The sequence below is a fragment of the Eubalaena glacialis genome, chromosome 3 (genome assembly GCF_028564815.1).
Source record: "Eubalaena glacialis isolate mEubGla1 chromosome 3, mEubGla1.1.hap2.+ XY, whole genome shotgun sequence".
NCBI lineage: Eukaryota > Metazoa > Chordata > Mammalia > Artiodactyla > Balaenidae > Eubalaena > Eubalaena glacialis.
Window position 1 is genome coordinate 24,335,190 of NC_083718.1, and position 12,964 is coordinate 24,348,153.

At 36.9% G+C, this 12,964-nt stretch overlaps 1 protein-coding gene across 2 annotated transcripts in view; it reads right to left on the reverse strand.

The window, feature by feature from the left end:
- The window catches only part of LIN9 (lin-9 DREAM MuvB core complex component), a 105,100-nt gene that overhangs the window by 67,644 nt on the left and 24,492 nt on the right, over positions 1–12,964 (reverse strand). For both annotated transcript variants that reach the window (XM_061185370.1, XM_061185369.1), the window contains 3 exons: positions 10,427–10,560; positions 9,038–9,163; positions 3,337–3,494 (listed from right to left, as the gene is read on the reverse strand). In XM_061185370.1, coding sequence (XP_061041353.1) covers positions 3,337–3,494; positions 9,038–9,163; positions 10,427–10,560 — 418 coding nt within the window. The remainder of the gene's footprint in view (positions 1–3,336; positions 3,495–9,037; positions 9,164–10,426; positions 10,561–12,964) is intronic.

Consider the following 12,964-nt stretch of genomic DNA (forward strand, 5'->3'; position numbering starts at 1 on the left):
AAGGAGCCTCGGTTAGACCCACCTGCTGATCTTGGAGAGCCTCCCCGAGAGGCAGGAGCCAAGTAGAGCTTACCGGGCGGAAAGAGACACTTGTGGCAGCCATTTCTGGGAGCTTGTTCAACCATGAGGACACTGGTGCTGGCAAGCGCCATTTTTTAATCCTCCCTCTAGCTTATTAGGGCTGGGACCCGGCCCCGCCCACCAGCCTGTCTGCACCAGTAATGGGACACCTCAGGCCAAGCAGCTGGCTGGGCGGGGACACAGCCCCACCCACCAGCTGGCCGGCTGGGAGCCCCTGAGCCCACAGCCGCTTCAGGACCTGGACTTATCCACCAGAGGGCCCAGGACCGGCCACTGACACCAACGAGCCTCACTAGTCCCAGGTCCCCAGGGCCCTGCACCAGAGACCCTGGGACCTGGCTTTGCTCACAAGTGAGCCAGCATTAGCCCCAGGATCAGCCTCACCCGCCACTGGGCAGGCACCAGCCACTGGGTCCTGGTCCCGCACACCAGAGACCAACGCACTAACTCAGGGAGTTCCAGGGCCCTGCAGCCAGAGACTTTGGGACTGGCTCCACCCACCAGTGAGCCGGCACTAGCTCCAGGGCCCGGGCTCACCCACCAGTGGGTGGGTACCAGCCTGGGGACCCCCTGGGCCTCAGCCCCGCCCACTAGTGGGCGGACACCAGGCCCTGCGGCTAGAGAACCCAGGACCCAGCTCTGCCTACAAGGGGGCCGGCACCAGCGCAGGGATCTGATCCCCTGTGCCCTGTCCCACCCACCACTGGGTGGACAGCAGCCCCAGGACCACCACAGCCCTATAGCCTGCTGTGTCTGGATGCAGCCCACAGACCAGCAGGCCAGCACTAGCTCCAAGACCCACTGAGCCCTAGTCCCGCCCACCAGCAGGCTAATGCCAGCTCTGGGACACCTTGGCCCCCTCAGCTAGCCGCCCCAGGAACTGCCCCTGTCCACCAGCAGGCTGGTGGCCAACCAGCAGGCTGACAGCAGGCCACCAGACATATTGGGCCCCTCAGCCAGCAGCCTCAGGACCCAGCTCCACTAACCAGCGGGCTGATAACCAGCTTTGGGATATCCTGGGCCCCTACAGACAGCCATGCCAGGAACTGGCCCACCCACCAGCACTAGATCTGGGAGCCCAGCCTGCAACCACCCACCCCGAGCCCAGCTCCGCCCACCAGCGGGCCAGCACTAGTCCCAGGAACCCCCACTCACTCCTGCAGCCAGCCACCTTGTGCCCCACCCACAGACGGAGGCCTTCCACAAGGCAGGGCCTAGCAACCAACCTGAAGGAGGGCCAGCCACACCTACCAGACTGCCCACAAGTAGTCAGGCCACCACAACAGAAGGACCCAAGCAGCCCACACGGGGGGCACCCCTAGAGCACAAAGCTCTGGTGACCAGAGGGGAGTGCGCTGCTGGGAAGCACAGGAGGTCTCCTACAAAAGGCCACTTCTCCAAGGTCGGGAAATGTAATGGATGCAAGTCAAATCATTATGAACTACACTTTACAGTGTGTATGTCAACTATATCTCAAAAAAACTGAAAGAAAAAAAAAAGCAAATCTTTTGTCTTTTTTTTCCCCACATGCCATTGTGTCTTTCTTCTCCTTTTAAGGACACTAATTACATGTATGTTATTTGCATAATATTGTCCCACAGGTCTCTGAGGCTCTATTAATGTTTTTTCCATTTTTTCCTCCATGTTTTCACAATGGATCATTTATATTGATTTATTCTGAAGTTCACTTACCCCTGGTTTTGCTGTTTCCAATATGCTTTTAAGCCCATTCAGATTTTTCTTTTCAGACACTATACTTTTCAATTTTAAATTTGTTTTATCTAAGTAATTTCCATTTATCTACTGTGATATCCCCATTAATTATGACCATATTTACATTTAAGTTCTTGAACATGTTTTATAACAGATATTTTAAAACTAATTCCAGTATCTGAGTCATCCCAGCATCTGTTTTCTATTGACTGCTTTTGGTCTTTACTACAGAACCTGTTTTTATGTTTCTTCATAGGTTTAATAACTTTTTATTGTATGCTGACACCTCCTCTAAACCAAACAGAAACTTTCAAAAGCTCTAGTAGTTGATTCCTACAAACTTTTCTCGTATCTTGACACATCCAGTCCCACCTATTCTGCATTGTGACATGAGTACCTACTTACTGACACTAAAATTTTCAGTCTTATCAAATAATACTGCCAATCTTTAAATGCTGGAGCACTTAACTTTTAAGGATTTCCTAATTGGGTCTACGTGTCACTCTATTCATGCCAGCATTTCTCTGATTAGTAGTTATATTGTAGACTTTGTACTTATTTATATGGGGTTTTTAGAACTAATATATTTTTTCAGGAATGCTATCTCTCCCTCACTCTATCTCCACCCCCACTCCCAGACTAATTTTGTTGAGAGACCATATATATCATCTATAACTTCTATACATGGTAGGTTATGACTAAATGCATTCTTCTCTTTTCCAACTGCATTTTATATGCATGATACAGTCTCTTCCTTATTACCTACCCTTCCTTTCATTACCCATTTTTACAATATAATGGAAACATGTACCACTTTTATATCCAGAAAATAATAATATAAGTATGTAATTCAAGGTTCCCTTTCCTCCAGAAAATATTCTCTGATTAATCCAACCATTTTTCAATCACTTCCAGTACTATTACTACCCTACCTACCCACTTAACACCTTATTTCTTGTATTACATAAACTGTAATTTTAGATCACCAAATTATTAAGGATTAACTTAAACTTGAGGTTTTGGTGGTAATTTCCCTCAGTGTTGTAACCTGAAGTGAACACATAGAATCACCACCTACAAATTGACAGAATTTACATCTTTACAAAATTTCGAGCAAACTACCTACTGAATAATTTAGTTTTATTCAGTCATTAGAAATGGAGTACTTCTAAACCCAAAGATCACAAGAACAATGGTGTTTGTGAACTAACCAGGTAAAAATGGTTAGAAAAGAAAATCAATAATGTGGAAGCAAAAATAGAATTCAAAACGTTTAAAATTTAAACATTATACTTATTTTAAATTTCATCTTTATGGCAGTTTGCTTTAGTTTATGTTGTGGCAGACATTGCTTTGAAAAGGTACACTTTTATCCAATTTCTTTAAAAAACAGACTTCACAGATGAAGAAACAGTAACCTCTACAGAATATTGCTACAGAATTATAGTTTAAGCTTTCTAAATATAAAAGCCAGTTGTCTAATAAACGTTATCTTGGTGAAAAACTGCAAGTCAAAATAGTAATAAGCTTATCTTCACCTACCTGTAACTTTGGTTCCAATAACCAGGGGCAAAGGAATTTCGTCTGGGAGATCTTTGAACTGTGAAACATCCGCAACTTTCCTTTGTTGTAAGAGCCTTATTTTCTGCCGTTTCTGTTTTAATGCTGATCTCTCTTCCTCAAAAAATGCAGAAGAACATCTAGAATAAATTATAAAAATCATATAAACTGATAACTGTCCTATATAAAAACTTCAAGTCAGACCATTCATCTCACTACTCCCTTTATTCTTCTCATTCTTTTAAGTACTATATTTAAAAATGGGTTCTTAGCAATAATAATTTTCTCTTCAAAGTAAATTACCTTTATGTCTTTTTAAGAACAGGACCTTGCAAGACTGAACGATACATAAGTCTAGATTATTCCTTCCTACAAAGCAGGAGGATTTGTTCACCATCCTTTGACAAAACTGCACCTGGATCCCAGGTCTCCTCTTCAGAACAACGTTCAGTTTCAATACTCTATTCAAAAGAACATGATATTTTCCCTGTGACCCAGTGAGCCTATCTGTACAGGAATTAAAGATGAGACTTTCCACCGTGTAAACTTTTAATCATATTTCCTGTCTTGAAGTATGAATACTGAATATACTCTTATCTTTAGGGCCTGTCTTATTTCTATTGTCAAATTCTAGGATGAACCAAAGGTATTTAAACAAAGCTTTCAGGCCACAAAATATACATCCATATCACTACAGTCAAGATAATGAACATCAATCAGCCCCCCAAAGTTTCCTTGTGCCACTTTACTATCCTTCCTTTGCTTCCTCCCATTTCTATACTCCTACTTCTCAAGCAATCACTAAGTTACTTTCTGTATTAAAGTTTCTATTTTCTAAAGTTTTATATAAATGGAATCATCTAGTATATACTCTTTCTTCAGGCTTCTTTCATTCAGCATAATTATTCTAAGATTTGTCCATATTGGTGTATGTATCAGTGGTTCATTTCTTTTTATTGTGACACATCCTATTCTATGGATATATCACCATTTGTTTATCCATTCACCTGTTAGTGGACTTATGGGTTATTTCCAGGTTTTGGCTATTACGACAAAGTTGATATGATCATCTGTGTGTGGGCTTCTGTACAAACATATGCTTTCATTTCTCTTGATTAAAGTAGTGGAAGGGCTGGGTCATACGGTCAATGTGTGTTTAACGCTTTAAGAAATCAAAGAATCCAAATATCACCAAAGAAGATATACAAATAGCAAATAAGCGCATGAAAAGATGCTCCACACTATATGCCACCAGGGAAATGCAAATTAAACGAGATATCACTACACACTTATTAAATTGCTAAAATCTGGAACACGGACAACTTCAAATGCTGGTGAGGATGTGGAACAACAGGAATTCATTCATTTCTAGTGGGAATGTAAAATGGAAGACAGTTTGGTAGTTTCTTACAAAACTAAATATACTCTTACCATAAAATCCAACAATCATGATCCTTGGTTTTTACTCAAATGAGTTGAAAACTTATGTCCACACAAAAATCTGCATAGATGTTTACAGAATCTTTATTCACAATCGCTAAAACTTGGAATCAACTAAGACGTTCTTCAGTAGGTAAATGAATAAACAAACTGGTACATCCAGAGAATGGAGTATTATTCAGCACCAAAAAGAATGAGCTATCAAACCATGAAAAGACATGGAGGAACCTGAATGCATATTACCAAGTGAAAGAAGCCAATCTGAAAAGGTTACATTCTGTGTGATCCCAATACATGACATTCTGGAAAATGCAAAGCTATGAAGACAATAAAAATATCAGTGGTTGCCAGCAGTTGTAGGGATGGAGAGAGGGGTGAATTGGTAGAACACAGAGGATTTTTAGGGCAGTGAAACTACTCTGTAAAATATAATAATGGTAGATATATGTCACTAAACATTTGTCAAAACCCACAGAAGGTACAATACCAAGAGTGACCTCTAATGTAAACTATGGACTTTGGGTGGTTATGACGTGTTGGTGCAGGCTCATCAGCTGTCACAGATGTACCACTCTGATAGAGGACACTGATAGCGGATGAGGCTATGTATGTGGGGGGGCAGTAAACCGGAAATCTCTGTATCTTCCTCTCAATTTTGTTGTAAACCTAAAACGACTCTTAAAAAAGTAAGTCTTTTAAAAAAGAAAGAAAGGAACTGCCAAACAGTTTTTTCAAAGTGGTTATACAATTTTATATTCCCATCAGCGGTGTATAAGAGTTCAAGTTTCCCCACAGCCTCACCAACACGTGGTATGCTTAGTCTAGTAAATTTTCAACTAGAAAATCTGTGGTTTTAATTTGCGTTTTTCTAATGACTAATTATGTTGAATATCCTCTCATTGGTTTATTTGATATTCTTCCATCATTGGTGAATCATCTGTTCGAATCTTTTGCCAATTTGTTAAATGGGCTGTTTCTTTTTTATTTTCCAGCTGTGCCGTGCAGCATGAGGATTCTAGTTCCCCAACCAGGGATCAAACCCGTGCCCCCTGCAGTGGAAGCATGGAGCCCTAATCACTGGACCACCAGGGAATTCCCATTTGATTCTTAATACTGTATTTTCAGAGTTCTTCATACATTCAGGATATAATATACACTTTCAGCAATCAAATTTTATTTAAATAGTATTTTTGCATAGTTAATACATTCATAGGCTTCTAATTTAAAAGGTTCAAAAGGCACTGGAAACTCTAATACCTCTGTCCCTCGGTTTCCTGTCTTCCATCGGATCATGACTGTAAGCTTTCTACATGTCCTTCATTGATACTTTAGGAATACACAGGCAAAAAATGCTTATGTTCCCTTCTTATTTTCCCCAAATAGCTACAATATGCTCTGTTGTGTATTTTGCTTTCTTAAAGTATCTCAGCAATCACTTCTATATCAGTACATTAGAAACTTCCTCTGTTTATTGGTGCTTTTTTTTTGGCCACACCACACAGCATGCGGGATGCTGGTTCCCCGACTAGGGATTGAACCCGCGACTGCTGCAGTGGAAGCACAGGGTCTTAACCCCTGGACCTCCAGGGAAGTCCAACTTCCTCTGATTTTAAGTTAAATGATTTCAGAGTTTTCTACTATTTTGAGGTACCATACTTTAATTAATCATTCCTCTATTTATGGACACTAAGGTTTTTGCCAATCTTTTGCTTCTACAAATAATACTGTACATGTCATTTTACCCATGTACAAGTATTTCTGTGATCTAAATTCGCAGAAGTACTAGGTTACAGGGTATGGAAATTTGTAAATTTGACAGATATTACCAAATTGCCCTCCACAGAGGTTATATAAATTTAATCTCTCACCACCAATAGTGACTTTTTCACCACACCATTGCCAACCCAACATATTAAAACTTTATGAACTCCATTGATCTGACAGTTAAAAAACAGTATTCTGATTTTATATTTGATTTTATATTTCTCACTATGAGTAAGACTGAACTGTTTTCATCTGTTCAGAAGAGCCATTTCTTTTTCCTTTCTCATGTACTGTCATATAAACAGACACTTTTATTATAGGTTATTTGACTTTTTTTTAATTGATTCATACATAGTTCTTCATATATTTGGAAATTAGTCCTTTGTCTGTGATAAGAATTATAAATATTTCTGTTATGGTCTTTTGACTCTGTTTATGGATTTTTTGTAGGGGGGCAATGCAAAATGTTTTTATTTTTATGAAGTCAAATTTATCGATACTTTCCTTTATGGTTCCTAGCTTTGGGGCCTGTTAGAAAGATCTTCTCCAATTCAAGATTAAGCAAAACTCTCCTACAGGTTCCCCTAGTGGTTTTACTGTTTCATTTTTAAAATGTGAATCTCTGATCCTTTTCAAATCTTTCCTGGTCTAAGGTATGAGGTATGAAACCAACTTGTGTTTTCTTAGATTGCTTCAGAGTGGTCTCAGTATCCATTAAATAAGTAATTTAACCCCTCTCTCCCCTATGTGCTTGAGATGCAACCACTGTTATCATGTATTAAATTCCTGTAGACATCTTTGATTCTATCTGGACTTTCTCTCTTTTTTTTTTAGTTTTAATTTTATTGGAGTATAGTTGATTTACAATGTTGTGTTAGTTTCATGGGTTTTCTCTCCTTTTCAATTCATCTTTCTACGCATGTACCACTACAACACCATTTTGATTATGATCACATTATATCTATTTTAATAGGTGATAATACGTACTACATATGTATGTATGATACTACATAGTCTCCCTTTATTACTTTGCTTCTTCAGAATTTTCCTGGATCTTCCTGTTTGATTTCTCCTCTTATATGCGAATTTTAGAATTAGTTGATCTAGTTTAAAATTAAAAAAAGGCGGGGGGCTTACTGATATTTTTATTGGGACTGATTTTAGAATGCTGAGTATCCTAATCCAAGATCATCTATGTCTTCCCATTTCCTCATTTGTATCCTGCACATTTCCTGTTAAGCTCCTTCTTGGTATTTTATTTTACTTTTTTTTAGGATATTTGGAAAAGTATATTGTATCAATAATTTGTAGTGTACCTCAACTTCCTCAGAGAAAAGAAAAACTATAAACTTTTGTTGAAAATAAAGACTTCATTTCAAATATTAATTTACCTTGATGAAGTAAAGGACTATAAAATTCAACAATGTTATGGTAACATAAGAGAGGATAAATTAATAAGAGAAATATGATGACAAACAAACTGCAGAATTATAACTAAACAATAAAATAAGGAGGGACTAATATCTCATTCTGACAATAATCAGAAACAGTGTGGCTTAATTTACTCAAACATGTAAAGTCACAGCAAAAAGCACCCAAATGGCCTAAAGTAATTACCAAAGACCATAAATTACCTATATGAAACACACTAACATATCACATTTTGATTTGTTCTTATAAATGAGGGAAATATTTAAAACATCACCAGCAATGTCATCTTTCAATACAAGGGATAAAGTAAAATATTACCAGTTCAATGAAAAGTTCTCCTTGAATTTCATTACCATCTACAGAAATCATGAAAGCTAAATTCCATACCTACTTGTCCAAGTCACTTTATAATTCCAAGTCTTCTCTGAATTTCCCCACCATTTAAACTGAAAAAGTCTTACACATGCTTTTACTAGGCTGACAGACATGAGACTAATGATCTAGTATATTGCAAAATTTCACTCAAAAGTAATATAAGGTCTTCTGATGTGTTAAGAAAGCAAGATAACACTAGAAAAGGAAAAGCAGTTTAACACGAAAAGTAATTCTCAGGAAGTAACATATTGGATATATTCACTTGATTTGTTTTTATATAAAGTAAAACATGCATTTGTGGAAAGGCTCTTGAGGTGATAAAAAGAGTTTTACAAAAGGTCATAACAATGTATGCATAACCTTATAGCTTCATTAAATGATTTTTAGTGCATTCTTAAATATTTTTTTGGAACACAGTGGAGCATAGATAATATAACAAAATTATGTTCAAAGCCTGTGACCTGAACAAAAATGAAATTGTGCATTTAATTATAAGATGCCTAAGTATAAAAAGCACCTACATTAATGTTGGTCAGTAGGATATATTTAACATATAACTATTCTGGAAAGTTGTGTTTTGGTACTAGTCCTTTTGAAAATGAAAAAGTCAAAATGGTAATGATACTACCAACTAATTTATTAATTTTATTTTAAATAAAAACATTATTTTTACCTCCGTGGTTTCCCCATAAGCCGCCTGATTTTTCCCCATTCTACTCTTGTTAACTTCCTTGTTTTCAAATTAGGAAAAGATTCCTTTAGACACACACAGAAGTCATTGTCGCCTTCAAAAAGTGGTCTGTAAAACAGAAATGGTATTTTAATAGTTAATATACAAGGTGTTACTTAAGAGCCATAAAATTCAAAATATGCATTCCAATTTTCAACATATTAATCACAAGATGTCAAACTTTCACTTCTACCCAAAACAGGCACAAATTCCAAGTGTTAAAATTAAACTAAATCCTTTGCATTTACGAAACAAATAATGTGTAAAAGTTACTCAAGAAATACTGTCTGTGCTTGAGATTCCAAAAGACACTGATTTTTGTTAAAAATCTCCTATAGGAGTCTATCCTTCCAGAGGCTATCTTGGCATTACCATTATATCTGGTGAGGATAAACAATGTTAGCTACAAAGTATCTTTGTCCCAAAAGTAATACCATCACCAGGGAGTTCTCTTTGAGGGTAAATCAGTTTTAGAAAACTGGGGGACTCCAGAGGGTTAGATTAGTTCTAGGGAAATCGAGAACTCGGATCATACTAGGACACCCTGAGAGCTCTCTTAAGCCTATGAAAAAATTTGTGGACAAAAATAAAACAATTTTATTCATGAGTTTGGGAAACCAGGAACCAGTCTCAGCAATGACATATGAATGTCTTGGGCTTAAATATGAATGTTCATGAGATTCACAAGGTTCAGAGTAGGCAACTGGTAAAAGCAGAGAAAGGAAATAAAGATAAGCAGTCAGCAAAGCAAGCACCACTGACTGGCATGGATTAGATAAGATTAGATTGTGGTGGATGAGAAATCAGAATTTTTCCTCAATAAATTCTGTTGTTGAATAATTGGATTTCACTCAAATCTCTTACTATGTTCTACTTAAACATTTACGTATAACTAAAATGCATGAATATCATCCCCCAAATAGAAAGACTCCTAAAAATCTTCCTGAATCACTTTTACCATTAATAACTGTTTCTCTATTATACTAGCATTTAAAATCTCGAGATTTATAAAACAAGTCCCATTCACTGCAAATAATGGTGCTTTGTTTTTAGGGTATCTCCACTCCATAGTCTTTGTAAATTATAATATGGAGATTACACTTTCATTTGATTTTTCAGAAAAACATATAACAACTTCTTCCCCAAAAGGGGGAGGAGGGAAGAAAACTATGAAAAACGGAAATGGATCAAACTAGAATGAGGAATAGAAAAAGAAATTCAGGAAAAAAATAGAATCAAAATAGACCTCTAGAAAAGATTGAGGCTTTTAACATTTGAAAATCTTAAACTTCTGGTTCAAATGATACTTGTGATATGAGCCATAATACATACTTATCTATATTTGAGTAGAACCACTCATATATGCACCACTTATGTGCTTTGGGAAGCTTGAGTAAGTTACGTAATCGAAAACCAATCTTCTGTGAGGCCTTCTTATCTGGTGTTGACATTGTTGCTGTAAATTTCTGTACAATAAAAAAAAGAGATTAATTACAGTTCCATTAAGTAAAAATGAACATCTATAACAGTGAATACATTTGTAAAAAGGCAGATTATGGTAGGTACTCAAAAAGATTCAACAATATACAAAATGAAATTTTTTGTTATTATTTTACAAATATACATTCTGATTATTTCTTACAAAGTTAAAGTCTCCAATTTCATAACATATTTTGACAAGGAAGGTGAAATATTTGCCCCCGCCATGTTTGCACTACAGTGTAATTTCAATTTAGGTATGCAGGAAGAAGATGCTTGTGAAAAATATTTCTAGAGTTCTTGGGCCAGAAAAGACCAGTAAGGACTCTGACACTATTGTGAGAGACAGAGTGAGAGCGAGAGAAAGAACCTGCAGAAAATATCACTCATTTGTATGAACTTTAGAAATGTTTGGAAAGATGTTTTGTACTCATGGATTGGAAGAGTATTGTTAAAATGTCCATAATACCCAAAGCAATCTGCAGATTCAATGCAATCCCTATTAAAATTTCAATGGCATTTTTCACAGAAATAGAACAAGCAATACTAAAACTGTTATGAAACTACAAGAAAACCTGAATAGCCAAAGTAATCTTGAGAAAAAAGAACAAAGCTGGAGGCATCATGCTCCCTGATTATAAACTATATTACAAAGCTACAGTAATCAAAACACGATGGGACTAGCATAAAAACAGACACATTAGAGCAATGGAACAGAATTGAGCCCAGAAATAAATACATGCATATATGGTCAACTGATATTTGACAAGGTAACCAAGAATACTCAATGAGGAAAAGACAGTCTCTTCGATAAATGGTGTTGGGAAATGGTTTTCACGTGCAAAAGAATAAAACGGGCTTCCTGTCTTACACCACTCATAAAAATTAACTCAAAATGGATTAAAGCCGTAAATGTAAGACCTGAAACCATAAAATTCCTAGAAGAAAACATAGGGAAAAATCTCCTTGACACTGGTCTTGGCAATGATCTTTTGGAGATGACACCAAAAGCAAAGGCAACAGAAGCAACAATCAACAAGTGGGACTACATCAAACTAAAAAGCTTCTGCACTGCAAAAGAAACAATCAACAAAATGAAAAGGCAGCCTACAGAACGAGAGAAAATGTTTGCAAATCATATATCTGATAAGAAATTAATACCCAAAGTATGTAAGAAACTCACAGAACTCAACAACAAAAAGACAACCTGATTAAAAAATGGGCAGAGACGCTGAAGAGACATTTTTCCAAAGAAGACACAAATGGCTAACAGGTACATGAAAAGGTGCTCAACATCACTAATCATCAGACAAATGGCACAGTGAGATATAACCTCACACCTCTTAGAATGGCTATTATCAAAAAGGCAAGAAATAACAAGTGTTGGAGAGCATGTGGAGAAACGAGAACCCTGTGAACTGTTGCTGGAAATGTAAATCGGTGCAGCCAGTATGCAAAACAGTATGGAGGTTCCTCAAAAAATTAAAAACAGAAGTACCACATAATCCAGCAATTCTAACTCTGGGTGTTTATCCAAAGGAAATGAACTATCTCCAAAAGATACATGCAGCCCCATGTTTGTTGCAGTATTATTTACAATAGCCAAGACATGGAAACAACCTATGCATCCACTGACAAATGAATGAAGAAAATGTGGTGTGTGTATATATATATATATATATATATTTATATTTTTATATATATATATATATGGAATATTGTTCAGCCATAAAAAAGAAGGAAATCTTGCCATTTGTGACAAAATGGATAGGCCTTGAGGACATTATGCTAAGTGAAATAAGTCAGACAGAGAAAGACAAACACCATATAATTTTACTTATATGTGTGACCTAAAAAAACATTACCTCCCTCCCCACAAAAAACCCAACTCAATAGATACAGAGAACAGACTGGTGGTTGCCAAAGATAGGGGTAGGGGGGCAAATGAAATGGATAAAAAAAGGTCAAAAGATACAAACCTCCAGTTATAAAATAAATAAGTCATGAGGATGTAATGTACAGAATGGTGACTATACCATACTGTATACCTGAAAGTTGCTATGAGAATAAATTTTTAAAGTTCTCATTACAAGAAAAATATTTTTGTAACTATGGTAATGGATGTTAACTATAGTAGACTTACTGTGATGATCATTTCACAATATATACAGATATTGAAATCATCATGTATACCTTAATATAATATTATATGTCAATTACATTTCATTTTTTAAAAAGCTTAAAAAACACCATCAGAACATCAAAAGAATACAACACAACCAAGTGGAATTCATTCATGTCAAGAATACAAGGATGGGTCAGTATTAGAAAACTATTAATGTAATCTGCCATTATTAATAAATCAAACAATAAAAATCATATGATCACCTC